This window comes from Nipponia nippon, unplaced genomic scaffold, assembly GCF_047370975.1.
Source record: "Nipponia nippon isolate SJK-2023a ecotype South Korea unplaced genomic scaffold, ASM4737097v1 scaffold_1, whole genome shotgun sequence".
NCBI lineage: Eukaryota > Metazoa > Chordata > Aves > Pelecaniformes > Threskiornithidae > Nipponia > Nipponia nippon.
In genome coordinates, this window is record NW_028262290.1 from 47,031,293 (window position 1) to 47,053,480 (window position 22,188).

At 41.8% G+C, this 22,188-nt stretch overlaps 1 protein-coding gene across 4 annotated transcripts in view; it reads left to right on the forward strand.

Annotated features, from left to right (window-relative positions):
• Window positions 1-22,188, forward strand: part of NOL4 (nucleolar protein 4) — a 204,584-nt gene that overhangs the window by 177,133 nt on the left and 5,263 nt on the right. For all 4 annotated transcript variants that reach the window (XM_087735887.1, XM_087735896.1, XM_087735907.1 and 1 more), the window contains 2 exons: window positions 14,911-15,091; window positions 19,149-19,229. In XM_087735887.1, the coding sequence (XP_087592013.1) occupies window positions 14,911-15,091; window positions 19,149-19,229 (262 nt within the window). The remainder of the gene's footprint in view (window positions 1-14,910; window positions 15,092-19,148; window positions 19,230-22,188) is intronic.

A 22,188-nucleotide genomic window follows, 5' to 3' on the forward strand; every position in this document is an offset into this window, starting at 1 on the left:
CGAAGTGATTTTCCCTTCAGAATGGGAGGCTTGCGGAGTCTTAGAAAATAGAAAAGAGCAAAGGGAAGCAGATAGTTCACTTAACATAAAGCAAACAAATAGAAATTGGAATCCCAAAACCCACAAGAGGCAAAAGTCACTTTAACTTGCAAAGAGCTCAATGCCTCTTACACTACAGAAGCTTTATTAGTAACAGCTTTTTCTATTCAGACATCTCTTTGTGATTTGGTGTTTAATAGGGATCAGAGTGATTTCTGTACTTCAGTACTTTATCCTTTTTTATCTGTGTACAAAATGATCACTAAGACGACTGTAACATCCTTGGTTACCCACATGCTAGTTTGCATTTCAGGCCTTGTTCACTTCTATCATTTCCCCACCTAATGATTATTTTACTTCTGAGTTGGTCTTTGGTTTGCTTTTGTGGTTCCAAATGATATGCTTTAACCACTGAGGCACAAAATGTTATGCAGGCACCGTTTAGCTGCATGTGGATTATTGTCAAGAGATCAAATTATGTACTAGTATTGGGAAACTTAGCTTCCTACCCAGAATGCACTGGCCATATTGTCAAGGGGAAGAAAATAAGCAGTATGCATTGTAATTTTAAATCCTGCTGCCTTTCAAGTCAGTGGCAAAATTCCTGATTTCAGCAGTGTTGGATAGGGTTCTGTTATTAGCAGATGCAGCTGGAAGGGACTGCCGAGTATCACAGGGCAACCCCCCTCCCTCCACGCTCCAGCCCAACCTGCATTAAATTTGCTCCATGTATTGGAAGGGAATAATGTGCAAGGCATGCAATTGCAAATAATTTCATGCCTTGGATTTACAGTGAAGCCCTAAGGTGAGCAGCTAATTTTTCACCTCAACACAGAGATCATTAAATTAGAAAATGCTTTATATTTCCAGGCTCTTTGTGCTGAGCATATATGGTTGAATTTCAAGCTGCTGGTTTCAGAGAACACTTGAAACACCCCAAGCTGCAATAAGATCTTGAATGTGAAGTAAAATTGATGCCAGTGTAAGTTTTCTGTTCTGGAGGCTGATAAAGCTGAAGGCTCAGAAATGGTGTGTTGGGTTGTTTCTTGGGCAGGAACCTTTAAACAACATTATCCCCCTTCCTACCATAGGCGGAATGAAAATGAACAGGGACCAGAACAGCCTTCTTCACTGTGTCTTTAATATCCATCTCCTGTCAAGGATGCAGAAGAGGAAAGGCTGGTGGAAACGTAGATATACAAGTTCTCTCCTCAGGCCCAAAGATGGAGGTTTTGGAGCCAGGGCTTTTGTTCTTCCTACTCCCATGTTGAAAGCCAGGAATAGAGAGCTTTTTACTTATCCCTCCCTTTCATGTGGCAGGAAGATGTAAAATGTGAAGCATTTTCTTGCCTGTCAGATGTTTCTAGCATAGAGACAAGTATGTTAAAAGCGTGATTTTGTCTTTCCTTTCCTGTGTTTATCTAATGACTATTGCACACACCTTCCTGCATGCAGTAATAGGCAGGCAATAACGTTTCTGGTGAGTACACCCCTGTTATCATGCAGAGTTTGGGCCGGTTTAATGACACCAATGCAAACCCTGTGTGCATGTGCAAAGTCTTATTTTTCAAGAGTGGAGTGTTTTGGTTTTAGTTAATGAATTAATAGATTTAGAAGACTTTAAACGATCATAAATTACTCCTGAATTCAAAGCATCTGTTGCACAATGGATTCAGATGTATTCCTCAGTTAGAACAGTGCAATTCTCCCTGCAGAAAATATATGTAGAAATGTACGCACAGACTGGTTATGTTTGGTAGCAGGAACATGTTTGTGATTCAACAACTGGCTTGATGTCCCTAAACTAAATTTAGAAACATATTTTTCTAAGAAAAAAATAAAAAATATAATAAGCTGTGGAAGCAGGAGCTGAGTGAATTGCCTGGGAGCAGCACCAGCTGCTAAAGAGGCTAGGCACAGGGCAAGGCAGCCAAGCAGGCTGTGGCCAACAGCCCAGGCATTGTGCCAGAAGAATCCTCCCCTGAAATGAGAATATTTGGGGAACAGATTTGTACTGCAGTGCACAAATTTCATGCTTATTACTCATGGTATTTCATATTAAGCTTCAGTTTTACTGTCTCCATTAATGAAGCAAATCAGAAAGTGCACCCTCCAAAGGCCAGTCAAAGTTCATTTCTCTGTTTCTTCCAACCGTTTGTGCTACTCTGGTTTGATGATTGTGGAATCAAAAGGCCATAACCCAAAGCATCACTTCTTATCTACTGAATCTTTTAAAATACAGAACCCTCACATTACTGAAGTTAAAGGATGTGCACCAAGTTCTGTCAAAAATTTAGAGCAGGTCTTCTTCAGTAGCAAAACATTTTCTTTCTACTAAATAGTTTGAGACAGGATGGGGAGGTCAGGGTTTTTTTAAAATACCTTTTATTTTTTAAAGGTTTTTTTCTTTTTTTTTTAAACTGTAAAAGTCAAGTTGTACCTGAGGCAGTGTTCAAAACCAGACAACCTGCATTGAATTCATAGAAAGAATTTTGGTTTTCACAAACATGCAGTTCAAGATTTAATGCAGATTTGAAATAAAATAATTAGGAATCAAATGTATCAAATACAGGGTAAAACATCTTTAGATATCTGAACCTACTGTTGAAAACAAGAACCAGTCATTAAGTGCCTGTAAATGTGGCAATAGGCTGGAATCTCCAGCGCACTTATTTTTTTTTCTTTTCAAAGCAGAACACACAGACATTTTTAATTAGTTGAAACTGAGGAAGTTAATTCAGCATTGACCTCAAATGCTTCATGTCTAGGCTATCATCTCTTTCTAAATGAAGAAGAATTTCATTTAGAATCTAATATAAAGTGCTTTTGTCCATTCCCCCTGCCGCAGAGTCCAAAATATGTAATATGAAAGGAAAATGTGGGGCAGAAGAGAAATAGGAAAAAGCATCCAGAAGTCCAAATTATACCCCATAATTTTCCAAAGAAGTCTTTTTGACTAGTTGCATCTCCATACCCCAGAGCTAGCAGGTGTGTGGAAAGCTGTTTTGTGTCAAGAAAATATGCTGTCAGTGGTGGGAGTGATATCAGTTGTAACGCAGTAGACGAAGAGACCTATGGTGGGAGGTTTAATTATGTTGACCGTGATGATATTGTAGTAATAAATCTGCAATGCTGGCACAAGCATTACTCCAGTACTCCCACACACTTTCCCCTGCATGCTCCCTAAACATTTGATTCATGAGTTTAAAAACTTTCTCTGTCGGTGCTCTGGTGCCACAGTCCTCCTGCACTCAATGGAGTAATGCTGATCTAGCCCATCGTAGTCACAAAAAAATGGCATGTTGGCAAGGGGGAACAGAAACATCTCTCCCTATAGGAGTGCCTCACTTAGATAATTTCTTGAGGACGGTACACATAAATATGAAAAATGCAGAGAAAAATGCTTGATTGTAGTCATAAAAGTGGAGCTGCCTGAGGCGTAGCAAAGCTTGTTCTGAATGAGAGGAATACACCACGAAGGAGGAATTTCTCTCGCTTTGCGTCCTCCTGGTTCAGCAGTAAGTACTGCTACGCCTTTGTCGCCGTGCATCAGTTTCAGCAATACATTGATTCATTCAGCACCATTACCTGCAGGCAAAACTGCTCTTGGGGTGGGAAAAGATGACATTGTTTTCTTGCTCTTTGTGTTGTTTCTGTTTGGAAGAAAGGTCAGATGTTCAGACTCCTCCATTTGTACTGCCTGTCAATGAGGAAGGAGCAAAAAAAAAAAGTAGCCATGTTCTTCTGCAAGGTGCTGGCCACTGCAAAGAAACGGGCTCTGAAAGACTAGAGGGGATATGCAGGAACATAAGATTATATATATCATAACCTGTACTTCATTTCCACTGAAGTTTTACCGTTATTTTCTTCAGATTTTCAGCTAGTCTAATATCAGCAGAGGCATCCTAGGCCCTGGGGTTCATTATGCAGTGCTTCACTTTTGGGATCAGGCACGTACCAAATGAGCTCTCTCTCGTGGTCCTGTGCCTTGAGCTATGTTAAGCTGAAAGATCTATGGAGGTGGCACAGGGAAGGAGAGGATCCTTTCATATTCCCTCTGGTCCCATCCTCTGTGGCAGGCTGAAGGAGTCAGTGATGCAGTCTCCCAAGGGAAACTGGCTTTCCTTTGAAGGCAAATGTTGGCTGAGAGTGGGTGGGGAGGTGCTAATAGAGGAGGTGGGGATTGTCAAGGCTGATGACTGAAACAACGCCTAAATGAGGAACTTATCATAAGGCCCAAGGCAGAGGCCATGCTGTGCTGTTCTTTAGGTCAGAGTTAAAATCTGCCTTTGTTTTCTGCCTGTCCTGAGAGGAAGAAATTCTGTTTGAGGCCTGGGACCTAACAAATCTCCTCTCTGCTGGTACAACAGGCAGGAGCAAAAGTTCCACCTGCCGCCTCTCCTCTGGTGTTCCTCTGCAAAGCAGAAAATGGTGGCCCTGAAGATCCTTATGTTCTTTGCAGAAAGGTGCCAACCTTTGTCCCTTTGATTGAATTTGGACCACTTTCTCCATGGGAAATGTCACATGTATTTTGTGAAATACACCGTGAGCACATGGGAGTTTTGCCAAAACTCAAAGGCATTGGCCCAGTTCATGCATTCAAACCAGGTCCAGTTCTGCCTCTTACATGCCTGTAGCTGTTTGTAATCTGGTGCTGGCCATCATTGGACACATCATTTAAAATTGCACTGCAGAAGTCATTGCTGTGCATACACTGCAGTGCACTATACAGTCTTGCACTATGCACCTCTCTTGTATGTTGAGACAACTTTCAATTAACAGTGGTGAAACTATTAGCTAACTACATTTTTTCATACATCATTAAAATTCTCTAGAAAAATAAAGAGCATGACTATGTCCAATATAACTTACGAAATAACTTATGAAGGGTGATAACTGCAACCTAAGACAAGAACAGCAGGAGCTATGGAGGTTAACTTGCAGGACACCTTCCGTCATTAGTCCACCTCAAATGTGGTTGCTACATTGAGTTACACTTTTTAACATTCCTTTGTCCCTGATGGAAAAAAGCACACCAGGGGAAGGACATTAAAAAATCAGCTATCTAGAACTTTACTAAGGAGCAGTAAGTTTATCTCAAGCATCACAGAATCATAGAATCGTCAAGGTTGGAAAAGACCCTTAAGATCATCAAGTCCAACCGTCAACCTAGCACTGCCAAGTTCATCTATACCATGTCTTCAAGCACCGTATCTATCCGTTCTTTAAATACCTCCAGGGATGGGGACTCAGCCACTTCCCTGGGCAGCCTGTTCCAATGCTTGACCACCCTCTCAGTGAAGAAGTTTTTCCTAATATCTAACCTAAACCTCCCCTGGCGCAGCTTGAGGCCATTCCCTCTCATTCTATCACTCGTTACTAGGGAGAAGAGACTGACCCCCACCTCGCTACAACCTCCTTTCAGGCAGCTGTAGAGAGCAATAAGGTCACCCCTCAGCCTCGTCTTCTCCAGACTAAACAACCCCAGCTCCCTCAGCCACTCCTCATAAGACTTGTCCTCCAGACCCTTCACCAACTTCGTTGCCCTCCTCTGGACACGCTCCAGCACCTCAATGTCCTTCTTGTAGTGAGGGGCCCTTTTCACAGGAAAAGTTAAATGCTATCCTTTTCCATTTGGACAGAGAGAGACACGGTCCTTTAGAAGAACCCAGTTTCTCTTTCCCCAGTGACTTTCCATCACAGTTATCTAAACCGTAGGTATAGCTCATCCATGCTCAACCAGCAGCACTGGTGACCTCTGAAAGCTGTTGCTCTTCTGCTATCACAGTGGATAATGAACTGGCTAAAGCTGACAGGCTATGAAAAATGATCCCTCTGCTTTGCTACTGCTCCAACAAAAGTGATTCTCCAGCAACTCCTTGCAACAGCCATCTGAGTACCCCTTCCAAAAAAGTTTTCTGTTCTGCAGGTGAAGTGGCAGTAGTGAAAAAACAAGGCTCAAACACTGCAATGTGAAAACACTAACCTTTTATTTAAGGTTAATATACCCATTCCAGTCTATAAATAATGTGTCATTCTATCAGAAATGCAGAAGGCTGAGGTTTATTTTTCTCTCTTCTACATAATAGCACCATTTTATTTTGATCTTCTTTTCCCGTGTCAGTTTCATGCTTTCATTTCTTGTTGAACGCTGGCTCCTGTCATTTTTGATGCCTGGTGACAACACTGATGCTGGCAGTTCATTTCAGTGTTAATAACCTGAAAGCAAAAGGAACCTATTGCCCTTCTAATCTGAAACTGAAGCATGATGCTTTCTTTTCTTGGCTCTATACCCTGTGTCAGGACAGTTTGGAGGTCCTTGAACTTTTGGCAGCTAACTTAACATTTTGATAGACACTCTTCAAGTTCCCACATCACCATTGGCATTACAGGGAGTTTAGATGCCTAACTGGACTCCGTATTACACCTGATTTAGCTCAATTAGACTATATCAATACTTCCTCACCATCTAAAAAATTATATTTATCATTTTTTATCATCTAAAATATGAAAACCATTTTGATATTGGACTTCATAGCAAAATCATCATTAACACCTAGACTTCTGGCATGTTCAATACAGTTGCATCTGCGTGCTAGGAGCACTTTTTCATGTAATGTTACATCTACACCAGGAAATTCTAGGCTGAGACTGATGTGTTCTCTCTGTAATGATGAGATGATAGACAGAAGCAAGGAGGGTGGGATACAGGATATGCATTACTGGGCCACAGACAAGGGAAAGGCAGCAATCTCTGGGTGTTTAAGAATGGGACACCTTCCAGACCCTGCAATGGAAACCAAGAATCCCATGGCTCATCTTCCTTTAAACACCCTGCTCTGTGCAGAAGATGATGGCCACTTACCCTGGCAGCTGCTTCTCTGCGCAGGAGCCAGAAAACTCCAAGCTGAGACTGATGTATCTCCATATAATGATGAGATGACAGACACACAGCTAAAGCATGAATGTTCAGCTTAGCTGGAATACCTAGCTCCAACTGAGCTACAAATTGAGTAGTATTGTCACACAAGAACAGGCTTTCTCATTTTTTTACATACTTGATTTAAGTAAGTAAAAGTGAAGAAAATAATAAGGCAGAGAGTGGTAGAGAAAAACATGGTCTAGATCTGATTACAGAGTGGGAAATAGAAAGTTATGTAGTCCCCCAGCTGTTCCTCACATGAGGAGAAATAGGGTGCATGCCTGAGGACAGCAGTTATGGCCCTCTTGATTTCACCGCTAAGTCCACCCCTGAATTATCAAAACACTTCCCAGTCTAAAGAATATCTGGCATGAGTTCTGTGATTTGAACTTGTCTTCATGTTTTATTTTAGCCAGTTTGCTCAAATTTACTCTTAGTACTTCTGGGGAAAACCTCAGGGGTCTTTCTGCTGGCTGTGCATAGACTTCATCCATAATTCTAGCGCCTTATCCTCTGATGAAGACCTGGAATGCTGTTTATGAAGGACAACTAAACTTCAAGGGGAAGAAATCTGTCCAGAGGTGCAATTATTTTTTAAATCTATCTGTCCTGATGATTTTGGACAACAATTTATGGGACTGTCAATGGATGCATCATTTTAAAGAATACTGTAACTAGCCTGGGAGGTGGAAAAATACCCACGTATGGATATATGTAAATATATATATACAAAAAAAAATATAGATATCTCTCTTGGAAAGGTAGCAGAGAATAACTGTCCCTCAGATAAAATGTATCTCTGATATAAACAGACTATAAAAATTCTAGCAATTAAATTTTCAGGTTTCAGCTATGGGTCTGGTGTGATGAGTTGAAATCTCAGGTAGATTTTAATTTTGGATTAAGAATCCCTCAATATAGGGACTGGAAATTTTGTAAAGCTTTATTCAAAATAGTTTTGAGGTATGAAAGCATGATGCAGCATGGCAAAGAGGTCACACAAATTAACTTCTCTGTGCACAAATTCACCAGGGAACCTTTAGCAAATGCTTGGCTTTTCTCCTTGTGAATACTGAAACTCTGCTGACTTCAGCTGAAAATCTGGCTTTTGCTCATTGCATTGTAAGAGAAATAAAGCTTTCTGGGGAAGGTAGTATCTTTTATTAGATGAGCTTTTGGGCACAGAAGTTCTTCTCCTGGTCTAGGAAAAGGTATTACCTTTTTCTACAAACCTTACCTTGCCTCCATGCTTAGATCACAGCACCTTCTACAATATTAAAAGATGTCCTTTTAAAGGACTATAAATATTCAGTATTTTAAATATGAAGGTCAACCAATGCAAAGGACTGCTGTGAAGCTTCATTTGGATTTCAAACTCAGTGAATTATGTAGATCTATTTCATTTTGTTCAGGCCTCCCTAGTCTTCAACAGGTTTTATTTAGTGAGTGGTAATCCCAACACAAACCTTAGCAACTGGAGAGGGGAGAAAGAATGTGCAGTGGAAACCAAAACTAAAGTGAAAACCCACATCCATCATTTGCAGAAATACCATTTCCACCATTGCTAAGCACACTGAGTCAACAGCTTTACTGCAATGTTAAAGGAAAATTTAACCTACTGTGATGTGCCAAAATAATGTTTAGCTGTCTAGGCTTCCAGGATATTGGTCATAAAATTAAAAGCTGAGTCAAACACTAGAGAATTAATTTAATGTAATTAAAGCTAATAAAAGATCCAGTGTTCTGTCAGAACAATGTGTGTCATCCAAGCAGTTGGTATTATCATCATTTATTAAGATTACCTGACACTTCCCATTACTAGGTATGCAGTTTGGTGATAACTTCATGACCTTCAGTCCCCAGGGATTACATTTACTGCTCTGTATGTCTTCCATCTGTTGAACTCTTTCAGAGAGAACTTCAGCCATTTTCAAGAATGAGGAAAATTTCATCCTTTAAGGGTAGTTTGATCGTTAAATGTATTTAACATTCCTTAAAAAAACCCCCAAAAACCAAACAAAGCCTCTGTGTTTGGTCTTGGCAATATAGTTGTGTCATTTATGCCAAGGATGTGAACTGGGTGCACGCTTGCACAGTCACAGCATTTTAGTTGCTAAATTCCCAGATTAGTCAAATTTCAGTGGGTGTGACTAGGAATCTGATCTTAATGCAGAAAGGAGGGGAAGAGCGCTGAGGCTGTGAACCATGGCAGCAGCAGAGATAACAAGGGATGAAAGGAAAGTGAGATTATAAAATGGGGTTGGATGAGGAAGCGAGTGGCTGAGGCTGGCGATGTGAAGGAAACTGGTCAGGTGAATTAAAGAACTAGTGATGAAAGTGGTTCAGATATTACTAGCGAAAAATAATGTGGGTTGAAAACAGGAGCTGCCCTGGCTAATCGTGGAACCTGGCTTTGCTCCCTGTGGGACAGGATTTTGGGCATTAGGAGACTGACAGGAGTCTGAGAAGGGAGAGAAAACCTCAGATGGACCATCAGTGGATGTGACACTGATTAAATACAAATTAGGAAATGAAAAGGCTTGAGCTGCTGAAGCTGCTCAGTTATCAAGAGACTTGTTTGGGAAGGAAAGATTAGGATTTGCTAGGCAAGAAGACTGAAACTGAGATGGAGGGTAGAAGATGAAACTAAAGAAGCAAGGAGGATGAGATGAGGAGTCAGGGATTTTGAAGAGCCAGGATGAAATAAGTTTGAAGAGACAGAGCACAAGGTATACACGGTCAGGTCATGGGCAGGGAAATGGCAGTGATCTCCAGGTGTCTAAGAAGGGGCCACCTTCTGGGCCCTGCACTGGGAGCTGGGAATCCTGTGGCTCATCCTCCTTTAAACACCTTGCTCCACGCAGACGATGGTGGCCACTTAGCCCGGCTGCTGCTTCTCTGCACAAGAGCTGAGATGGGCAAAGAGCTTCCAGCCCCACAGCCCCCTGCAGATTCAGCAGGGCACCCCATGATGGAACTTCTGAGTTTCTTCCCATTATTTTAAAAATTAAGTTAGACAAAGAGAAGCCCGTTATGTTGTTATGGTTGCAGAACTCAAGCGCTTCACTTATTAGGTAATGCTAACTTAAGGTTGCCTTTGTTGCCAGAATCTCACCATCTGAAAAGCAGTGATAAAAGTCCTATCTAACAGGAGTATTGTGAGGATTAATTGGGTATGCTTTGAAAAGTGCTACGTGGTTTTATCATGTGTTTCTATTTACTTTAGTTTTGATTCAAAAATCATAGAAATAAATTGGTGGGTTCCAAATGGGAAAAATATATGAAACATTATCTCCTTTCTTCTAAAGCCATGCTACAAGCTATTGAGGCTAAAACAAAATTTAAAGCACATGAAAGCATGGGTTTTTTTTTCATGTGAATGAATTTTTTCTTCCTTTGCTGAAAAAATGGAAGACCATATGCAAATATTGGGTCCCTGGCTTGCCTTTCTGTTTGAAGACTAATCTGCATTTGAGTTTTCCTAACCTCAAAGTGGTATTCTAAGAGAAGTGTTTATTGACAAGAACAACAAGCAACACACATTTTTCAGTTTAACATATTAAAAAAGAAAGTATCAAGAAACATGAGGCAAAAATGTGTTTGCCTTTCTGTCTCTTTTCTAATTGAGTGAGAAAAAATCACCTTGACAGAGGGGCAGTTAAAAGCTGGCATTCTCAGAGTTGTTAATTTGTCAGCCTGGTAGACACTGCATTTCATGAAAGCAGTAGTTAAATGCATGTCGCCTTCTTTGCCATTTTTGGAACATTACCATTTATATTCTTGTTGCAGAAGTTTTGTTAGCTTTATGGTCAGCTAGCATTGTCCATGTGAGCCGCTCTGCATACACACTCCCTTTTGGGATTTACATTTACATGGTAGCAATGCCTGTTGCTGACAGTGGAGCCAAGGCAATAACACTGCTCGCTCTTAATGGGAATACACAGACTTTCTGACACTTGTGTATATATGGGATCAAAACTCAACGTAGCACAGATTTGCCTAGGCTTTTTATTTTAACAAGCTATTACTTGTTTGTATTATTTGGGTGGTGTTGAAGGAGATATAGGGAACAGAAAGGCGCAATGGCACTGTTAGAGTTGCTGCCACGAAGGACAGACTTTTTGAAAAGAAATGTGTGTGCTGTGCCTCCGCTGGCATGGGGGACAGGAGGCTGGGATACTGCCGGTGAGCATCACTCTTTGTACCACAGTTGTGACATTCTGCACCAGCATCTGTGTTGCTGTGGATGGTATTTCCTTTTAAACTGTTCATTAGCTGCTCAGAATATCAGTCAGAGCAGGTAGTTAGGTCAAACATATTAATAGATGGTTAGTTAATTGTTACTGATTATTATGAAATTAAAATATTTTTAAAATAATGTTATAAATAAATTATTAAGCCTTTCCAGTGTAAACATACTATAGGGGGAAACAAGAAGTGCTGAACAGCTAACACAGAATAATAAAAAAATCTCAGTTCTGGAACAACACTATGTTTGCTTAATGTCTGCATTAGTTTAAAAGCAAAGGCAATTAAGACGAGAAGAAAGAAGAGAATGAATCTGTGCAGAATAAATCTCAGGTATACAAAAGTGAATATGATATTCATGTTCTCTCTCCCCAAGAAAAAGAGAGCCTGGCTTCTTTGTCCTAGTGTGACTGCAAGGAAAAAGGACACAGTTTTGCCTTTTGAAGTACAAAATATTTCTGAAAAATGCTTGAATCCCAGGGCAATGCATGAGAGGTAACACCTAACCCCCTGGGACCAGGCTAATGGTTCATAATCCTAGCAGTAGGGCTGACACCTGAGCCTGCTCAGAAAATGCTCGCCAAAAATCCTGCCCTGCTTCCGCATTTAGTCATCCTGAAGTGCTGAGCTAAGCACTTAGATGAGGCCCAGATTTCAGGTCTGAAATGTATGGCAACTTATTCATTATTTAGGTACAGGTGATTGGTCTGCTCTTTAAAGATACATGTAATATTTAGAGGAAGCCACCTTTTGTATAGTGGCCAAGAGATTAGAGCTCATATGCAGAACCAGGAGTCCAGGGCTCAGCATCCTTCTCAACCCCTTTCACCCCTCAGAGGAGTGCCTTCCCCACCAGGGCGCCTGGGCTCCACCTCAAGCCCCAGCCCATGGCACCCCACGGTGTTGCACAGGGCTGCGATTAGTCCAATATAAAGATCCCCCTTCGGCAGGGCAGCCCCAGCCTTGGATTCCCAACCTCGGAGCAGCTTGTGAATTTTGTGTTAGGGCGTAGCTGGAAGGGAGCAGGGCTGGAAGCCTCCCAGGGCAGCACTTCACTGAAAGGGAACTGAGTCATGCTCCCTTTTTGTTTGCTATCTCTGTAGCCCTATGAATTGTGCATTTCTTTCCACACAGTGGCACAGCTTCAGCTCCGACTCCCACTGCAGTTTTGCTTTGAGCCTGGTTGCTAGGAGATGGCAGCTCTGAGTTCAGGGCCCCTCCTCACCACAGCTAGCAAAGACCTTGCATCCCAAATTTTCCGCCTCTTCACCGTGTATTGCAACAAGGAGCCAGAACTCGGGTCTCCCACTTCTTGGCCATGTGCTCTAACACGTGGGCTGGTACGCACCCAGGTGCACCGAACACCCTTGCTGCGCCCTCCGGCCAGGCTGTGCTTGCTGTGCTCTGCTAGAAGCTCAGTGCATCAGCTCTGCAAGAAACTCACTGTCAGGTTTTCAGTGCACTAACTAGAGGGGCTCTGGAGGACATGTAAATTCAGGGACAGCAAATTTGTGGGTTCCGGACAGTCAGGATAAGGAGGCAGGCCCTGAGATACTCTGCTCAGCTATAGGAATTTGTCCCCTTTCCACTGCACCCCTTGAACACAGTCTAGTCCTTGATAAATTTGGAGAAGATCCCTTACTGATCTTCCTGAGAACAAAATAAGGCTCTGCGTGAGTCTGTGGCAGGAAGTATCATCTGGTTTTAGACATAAGGATACAGAACATCTCAGCCTTGAGAGTGTTAAAGATTTGGACGATGAGTTAAGCTTTTTTGCCAAGATAGAACTTTACTGTATAGCTTATGAATATTTTCTCAGAGAAAATAATACATTTGCTCTTATAAGAGACAGCAGTGACCTTTGGAGATAAAAGGTAAATGATATTAAAGTTGAATTCCTGGCAAAAATACATTGCAATTTTGGCCCTTTGTTTAAGGCTATTATTACTTAAGAAAATGCATAGGAGACCAGTTTGGCCAACTCTTTTAAAAATGCAAAGCTTTGCCTTGGCTCATGTTAGTGCCCAAGGGGCCCCATTCTGATTGTTTATGGAATTAATTATCTGATGGTTCAGTGTTCTGTATTAAATATTGAAATTTCTGTTAATAATATATATACCTTCTCCTGAGTCATCTCAGTTGTGGCCAAGTCTCTTTCACCAATAAATATCTACAAGACAGGGATATCTTCATCTTAGAAAAGTTGGTAGTGTCTTATTTGAGAGGTGGAGCCGATGATTGTTCCTAATGCAGACAGGAAAGCTGCTTCCCTTGTTGCTTCAGCACAGAGACTGGACACTGAACTATTTGATCCCTCTGTGCTGATATATTCATTCTTATTTTTAAGTAAACACTGTAAGAAAGGTTTGAGGTATTTTATAGCATTCTTAATAAGTTTAGTATATTTGGCAACCATAAAAGGGTTGTGCAGAAGAGAGAGGCATAAAATGGACAAAATCTTACGCAAAGGGGACATAATTCTAACAGATCATTTTTCAGTTAACTTCTCTGAAAAGGTCTGCAAACATTCTCACCTCTATTTTTTAAATACTGATCTTCCTTAGATCCATTTTATTTGAAATCACTGAAATATATTTTCATCAGATAAGAGTGTAAAATCAGGCCCATAAAAAAGTCTACAAGTTAAAAGAAACAAAGAAAAAGTTCAAATGCATTTGCAGACTAAATCAGAAATTCTGGCACTCAGGTCCCTGTGGTGGGCTGAGCAGTCACACACTGATAGTTTTCCTTGTTTCTAACTATTAAAACGCATTAAATCTTCTCTTAATGCCTTTCTTTTTTTCACCCGTGTCATTACTAAAGTTGCCACAGGGGCACTCTGTGATCATGAGTGGAGATGAGGTGCTCTAAGCAGTAGCTACGGTAAGTGCAGATGGGGGAAAATACACTTTCACCTGAAACATAGGGGAAAATTGGAGGGCTGTTGTGCTAAATCCTTTTAAATATTATGCAAGCATCTATGAGGCAAACAGGGAGCATTGAGGGGAACTCATGGTGTGCAAACAGTCGCTGCTCACACACAGATAACAAATGCTTTCAAGTCACATTTGTAGAGGCATCCTTACCACTTGGCCCTTGTGTGCATGGGCACAGCAACTGTTTGTACAATGTAGTTGTACAAGTATATTGTACAATAGAGGAATGGAATAAAACAGGATTTCCTATGTTTGCAGAGGGCCGAGTAAATGCTGTTTTATTCCATTCCTCTGTTCCTTCTGTCATTTCTGAGGCTGATACATCAAAAAAAGTAGTTGGTGCATTCTGTATTGTTTTGTCTTATCAAGAAAGATGGGATTTTCTGGCTCGGAACAGTCACTCCTGTAGTCAGAAAGTAATTTTTTCTATCCTTTCCCACGCTACTTCTGGACAGGGTTGGGTTTTGCAGGCAACTGTGAGCTCTTCAGGGTAAGAGGATGCATCTTCTGCTTTGACAAACAGTATGGTTGGCTTGTGGAGCACAAATAAATGAATATTCTCAGATTTGTAGGAAATCTGTGTTCTTGCTTATTTCCATTGTTTCTTTTCAGCTGATATTTGGTCAATCAGAAACACACCTGTGCTTGTTTAACATGTATTATACTTTTCTAAAAGCAATAGATGTGGAGTCTTAACAATGGAAAAGACCCTCTTGTGCAAGGCAATATGTAACGATAATTCAAAACCGTTCCTTGTTTTTGCAGGATGAGGCTGCTCCAGCTGACAAGCAGTACAAACAGGAGCCAGCCCAGGTCACTTACTCAACATCAGCTGTTTCCAGCTCACAGGAGGTGTTGTACATCAATGGCAATGGGACCTACAGTTACCATAGTTACAGAGGGCTCGGAGGTGGGCTGCTAAATCTCAACGATGCTTCTAGCAGTGGTGAGTTTCCTTATAAAATGTGCCTGTATGTATATGTGCTCATGTGTACGTTTCCCCCTGCTGTACAGAAAGCTAGTAGGTTCAATATCCATAGGCTATTATCAGATAATGAGCAGGAACACAATCCCGCAAGCAGCTACTGCTGAGCAAAATACTTGCTCACTGTATGCTAGTCTCCTTTCAGTTTCAAGGGACTAATTCACGATAGGGTGAGACCGAACCTGAAGACTCTAACAAAACTGAGTAAAAAAATGCCAGGTTAGATCTTCAGTCGATTTGCATGACTTTATGAGGACCTGCGCTGTCATTGTTGTCCTCTCCTATACTGACCACAAAATGAGGCCATTAGTATCTTCGTGGCTGGAGTTTGAAAACACTGAACTCCATATTTTGTAACACAAATGAATTGACCTAGATTTCTCACATGGTCTCTCTAGCTACTTTAGTTTACCGCAGATAAGGATCTGGCATACCAAGTGTTAAATGAGAAATCAGCATATCCATCTGTAAACTAAAAATGATGCAGGTAATTATGTGTCACCATGAGGTTGTATGCCCCTCTGAAAAAAACAGTGGTGTCGTTTATTTAGGCAACATTCCTTTCTTCTTACATTAGCAAGCTTTTGCAACAAACACATGTAAGCGAATGGTATTATTTGTTTGAAATAGTCCCCCGTATTGATTTTATACAAATTCAGAGCAAAGGAACAGGTTTGCCCATTCTGATAACAAGGGTATTGTCTGTCTGTCAGAGAAAAGTGATTACTCTGGAAGCCTGAGGGTCTCCTGCCTCCAAGAACGGTATTTAAAAAATGTCTCAGATGACAGAGAAATCCCTGGGTTTTTGTCCTGGCTGATCCCTCTCTGGCTGAGGAGAGTGCTGTTTCAGGTACATGGGCTGACTTAAGCAAGATGTTAATTGTTCAGCTACAGCCCCTATATTCAACATGCTAAGCAATTTTCAAAACACTATCAGGGCTGCAGCCTGCAAGGAGTTATTGGTATGGAGTGTCCTGGTGACCTTCAGTCATGTCTGCTTCCTCACCCCCCAGCCCCAAATTCCTCAAAGGTCTGTGAATTATTTGCATTAAGTTTTCAAAAGGCTTTAAAAAGATAATATTTTAGTTGTCAAAAGTCTTTGACTTAAAGAGAGTGAGTGATGATTACAATTGTTTCCATATGCATGAAAAACACATCTGAGGTACTGAATATGATCTCTGATCAAATATTTTCATAAGAGTAAGACAGGCCGTGGAAATCTGGTTTCTTGGGAAAATGCACAAGAACTTTAAAATTGTCTTTTACATTGTGGCCAGAGAAGATCCAAGCCAGTTCCCACTGAAAACAGTTGGCATTTGCTCTTTCACCCAACTAAGAGTAGGATTAGACTCCCCATGTGTTATTTGTCAGCAGAAGCCATCAGAATAGTCCTGTTTTACATAATCTTAAACTGTGAGGAAACACAACTGTTTTGTGTACTTGTTCTTCCCTTCAAACCTCTTGTAATAGGATACATTTTCATAACTCCCATTTTTCAGTGAATTGTGGGATTTAGGCAAAAGTATTCTATGTCACTTCAGCGTGCAATTTTAAAAGATGAGGTACAAATTCAACATCATAAACTAGTGTTGCTTTCTGATTAGAAGCAACATTTTCTTTGTACCTTTAACGTAGAGGACTCCAGTGTTTTTTCACAATTAAAGCTCAAGATGGGTTTTGCAGGGCAAACAGTGGTTGTTCAGGAACTGCCAGATGCTGCACAGCTAACGCAGCCAGGGAACTGTGCAGTGCACTGCATTTCCCTGTGTAGCATCACTGGGGTGAAGGCACAGGTGGATACTTACAGTTTGCATACTGACATATGCTCCAAGATTTATTCTTCCTTGACTTTCCCTACTTGCACTGGAAAATTTTGTCTGTATGTCCTCTTACTTCGGAAGACTCGTAAACCATTGCACCTCTCCGAGATGCTTCTGCATAGTTGGAACATTGTGCAAAGGTGTCCGTCTTCTCCACAGGGATCCTACAGGATCGAAAGCACATAAGCTCCACGAACCAAAAGTCTGTGTGCCAGCACTTGGAAAACAGTTGTTGATGCTGACAACCTAGCTGGCTGCTGATTTGTGACCCACCTGCCATTTCAGGAAGATCATTAGGAAAGTTGTGGAAAGGCAACTCCATCAATTTCTTAGTTTCATTGACACAAAAGCAATCAGTAGCCAACCTAATTATCTCCTGGCTATTGAGGGTAAAGTGCTCTGGCTCCATTAGCTGGTTTCCTTACAGGAGAAATGGGAGGACTTGGAGGCCAGTTCTTTGGGATCTGTCAGTCCCCTCTGATATGTCCATGGATATTTGCTTTTTCATTTGTAGACTAAGAGGAGTGGATAGAGTTGCAGTTGAGAGGGGTAACCATTGCCCTCCTGACAGACCTCACAGGACAGTTGTCTGCAATCATTATTCTGTTTCAAGGACTCTTGTTCCAAACATATGCAAGGCTGTTATAATGGTTAATGAGTTTCCTCTCTGGAGAACAGGATATTTGCTTGCAAATTGTTTTCAGGACCTAAGAAGTAATTTAAGAATGCATTTCCTTTTCAATTTAGTAACCCCTCAAATGTTCTTGTCATGTTTACAAATGGTCTCCCAGTGTAAAAATAAATATACACCTCAGTCAGGACGTGTGTATAAACAAGTACAGTCTGGTTTTGTGTATCTGCTAAAACAGAAAAAAGGAGAAATTGCAAAAACTATCTAAAACTCACTGCTTGAATACCTATTTCTGGACTTTCCCCCACAGTAATATAATGACTATGTCCAATTAGCTCTCCTATTTAGTAGTCCAACCGATGCCTGTATTTTGTATGCTGTGACTCATTTGATTTGGTTATTTCCTCCCCTATAAATTTCATCCCTACTCTGTTCCTATCTTACAGACTTAGCTGGCCCAACTGTTTGGTGGCTCTGGCTCAGGGACCTCTCTGTGCCTGCTCTTGCAATGCTTCCCTCCTCAGCCTGTCCTTCCACATGGCTAATTACAGAACCATAATTATCTCCTTACACAACTGTATGGGGCAAGTCTTCATGCAACTGCTCACATGAGCAAGCAGAATGCAACAGCTTGTACAGTGACCTGTCCTTTATTGTGGGCAGGAAAAAAGCACAGCAGGAAAAGGCTTGGGTTTACAGCACCAAGGTCTCTTTTTCCCCTGCTTTTAAACCCTTTAGGCCAAGCCAGCTTAGCTGGAAAGCTTCACCCCATCACCAAGCAATCTGTGGGTTGACAGAACCTCTGTCAGCCTGTACATGGGCTGGGGAGAAGCCTGTGGGCATGTTGTCCTTGGTTCTTGTAGATGTTAAAACAGAGCTGCCCTCTGAGAAGGGTGGATTTCCATGGCTCTTTTAAGGCTAATGCAGTTCCCACTACAGGATTGAAAGGAGAATCTCCAAGGTGGGGTAGCTCAGTGGGTGTAAACAAAATTTGCTTGCCAGCTCCTAGCCAGCCACAAAGGCTTCAGCTGGCCCCGCTCCATCACACCTGGACCAAGCTTGGAGGGACGCCCAGCTTGAGGGCAGGAGGGTGAGGACAGGAGACAGGCTGCTCTGTTGGAAGCAAAATCTCTTGCTGCCGCCAGAAGCTGTTGAAGTCCCTGCATGCTGCCTGAGCCTCTCCTGACAGAGTGGGATTGCCCCGTCTCCCCACGTGTTTCTGTCTAGTGGGTTGCCATCCTCCCTCTCCCAATGGCTGCCAGCTGTCAGCACTCTCTGAAGCCCGGGCAGGCTTGTCGGAGCCTTGCTCTCCACAGCCACTTTGTTTCCTGAAGTCCATTTTCCCTAAGATCAGTGTTTCTGCTGCCATTGCTGGGTTTCCTGGAGGTGATTTGGGGCTGTTTCTTCTGTATCGTTGCCTGTTTTTTTGGCAGAAATGTCAGTCATTTCCCTTTCTGTGTCTAAAAAGAGAGGGCGTTTCAGACTCGATGGCGGACTGGCCATGCAGGGCATGCCCTCGTGTCATGGTAAGACAAAGTAGCTGTTATGTCTCCATTTCTCTACACAGATCTGCAGCCTACCTCTACCACAGCCGCAACTCAGCACTGCATCCCAGGCACCACAAACGTCCAGTCTCCTTCCAGCTCAGGTGAGTCCTCCTGCCGAATCTGAATATGTTCACACCACAAGCAAATCCTGAGCCCTGGCAGGCTTCTCTTTCAGCCTCCTCTCCCACAGGCAGGCCTGCAGACCATGACCAATGGCCCCATGGTCCAGCTGGTAGCTTCTGGACTCCCACCACACTACTCACCTCTCCCTGCTGCTCCCTTCCAGAGGCCCAAAAGGGCTGCGCTCTCCCCGCTGTTCCCCACTTTAGCCAGGTCTCTTACCCATGTGCAAATCAGCCTTCCTGGTCCTTCTGCCTCCTGGTCCTCCAGGTGGTGCAGCCCTGCTGAAGGTGATGGGGTGGCTGGGGGAAGCTCCCAGAGCTGATGCTGCTGAGCCCCAGCAATCAGCCTGGCCATGCTACTCTGGGGCAGGGAGAGGAGGGCCGAGCACTCTTGACCACTTCTGCATGTGACAGTAGGGAGAATGCCTGATTTCTGCACCCTCAAATTTGGTGAAGTTGTAACCTTCTGTAAAATCTTGGCATTTGCATCATCAGTAGAGGCTTCTTGGCAATAAACTAGGAAGAAAAAAGTCCAGCTGAGAATATCCAGTATGTAGCTAATTCTTAAAGTGCTGACTGGGTTACCCGCAGCATGGCTGGCCGTGATGTAGGGGTTGAATGGGGTTTTTGCTGTGGTTGCTTTCTCCAGCTCTTCTTTATACCTCTACTCTTGCACAGTCGTGTGTGTTCTCCGTGCTATCCTGATGACATCAAAGTGGAGAGAGAGAGGAAAGACAAACCAGCTTGTCTCTAACACAGCTGGAGTCTGGGGCATGAAGAGACACAGAACAAGAGTGACAGAGTCAGGAGCCTGGGATAGTGTGTTTAGTCCCATTTAAAAAAGGCAAAATGTGGGGTTGGGAGAAGTTAAATGGTTACACTGTGTTGTGGCAAAAGTGGGAATTTCTCGCTGGGAGACGCTGGCTGATTTCTATATTAAGATCATCCCCACATTCCTCTTCCCCCTTCCTCCTCCTCCTCTTCAAATTATTAGATACATGGCATGTGCAAGTATTAGTCTACTCCCACCATAGGAATGGAGATGGAATGTCTGTGGATATATTGGGCAGTATCCTACTTTTCTACCTTTGCACAAAGCTCAGGAGACATCCATTAAGGCAAGACAGGTGTATGCCACATAATTCATCTCCTCTGGTGGATAGGAAACGTTACTGGAGGACCTTACATAATCATTTCATCACAAACCAGTGTGTTTGCTGATTGTGGAACATGTGGCTATAGGCATTTCTGTGTTTTCACATCTCTCTCCTCAGGCAACGCAGTAGTTTTTTTCTGCTGCCTAAACTAGCTGAAGGTATGTTTTCCAGAGGGAAAGGTGTAGAAGGGAGAAAGAAGCTTAAAAGGTCCAATTCATTAGTCCCCGTTTTCTTGATCTGAGATCTCCCGGCACTTGAAACAATAGTTTTAGGCACATCTGCTCTCTGTTTGAAGGCAGGAGGAAAAGAAACATTGACAGGTGCATAATATCACAATAAAACATTCTTGCAATAATAAATACATCTGATTTGGAAAAAGTAGCATACTTCGATAGTTTTTTCTATTTAGTTTTATTGGAGTATATGAGAACCTAGTATGTACTCACTTCTAAAGCCACTCATGGGGAAAAAAAGGGGAAAGGAGAATAGGTGCAATAGAAAAGATACACAAGAGAGATTTCAAAGCATGGGCAAATGTATTTTTCTATAAATAAGTGCCACTGCTTTTTACATCTTCACAGATGAAAAAGGTTGCTTTACTATTAATGAAAATGTAGAAGTATAGATGCTTAAGCACATGTGGCTTTTTAAAATTATTTTTGTTATTCTAAATTATTATCTCCAATAGTGATAACCATTCTGAGAGTCATTGACACATTTATTATTCTTTCAGTAGTTGTTAATTATAAGATTGGTAGCTACCGAGTGACAGCATGCAATTCTTAAGGGATTTTTGCTGAGACAGTTGATAGTGTCTAAGCAATCAGTAACAGCACATCTACATCTGACCCATATTTTGGAATTTCATATAAATCATGTTGCTAATGAGTAGTGCATGAGGCAATAACTAGTTCCATTTAAGTCTTGCAATTTACAGAAAAGCCATTTGTCCCTCAGTGTATTTAATAGCAGGTATTCCTAGCAGCTAATTTGATAAATGATTGTCTAGCACACGAAGAGTGGGTTTTCAGAGTTCGCATATTCAGCTTGATGTGGTTCCAACAAGAACAATTTCACCTCACAGGGGAAATTAGGTCTATGTAACTGGACTGAGGTGGTAAATCAAAAATATTCTCATGTTAAAAGTGTCAACCAGGTGGCCTTGGCAAGAAGCAGAGGAACAATACTTCAGTCTTCTGAAAGGATATAAAAGAAAGGATCTGTCTCAGCAATTTGTTTAACCCACTGCTGTTATAAAAACATGGGAGGTGACAATTGGGAGTTATAACAGTATGCACTAAGAGAAATAAATAAATAAAAATAGATATCCTGTCTTCATCTCTGCGATATATGCTTAATCTTTGCTCGAACATACAGACATTGTGGAACCTGGTAATGTTTGCAATCAAGGTTTTTAATTGTCCTGAAGTACTCCAGGATAGGAAGCAGTATGCTAAAATGTGCAGTATCACCTTGGAGGAACCTGGCACTGCAAAATTCATTGCAAAAATATTCAGATTTCCCTCTGTATAAGGGTACACTTCCTTGTTCCTGTGAAGACTGGCAGCTTAATAAATAATGTTAAGTACACTAAGGAAATAGTTCTATTTAAAGTAAGGATAGTTATTAAAAGAAATGGTGGTGAAGCCGTTCAGCTTTCTCCAGATTTAGTCATCTGTAATGATGGCTTCTGGAGACAGAGGTGCATGAAGTGTCTACCTTAACCAGCTATTTTAAGCCTTCAGAATGTCTGTGATTTATTTGTCTGGTTAAAAAAATGT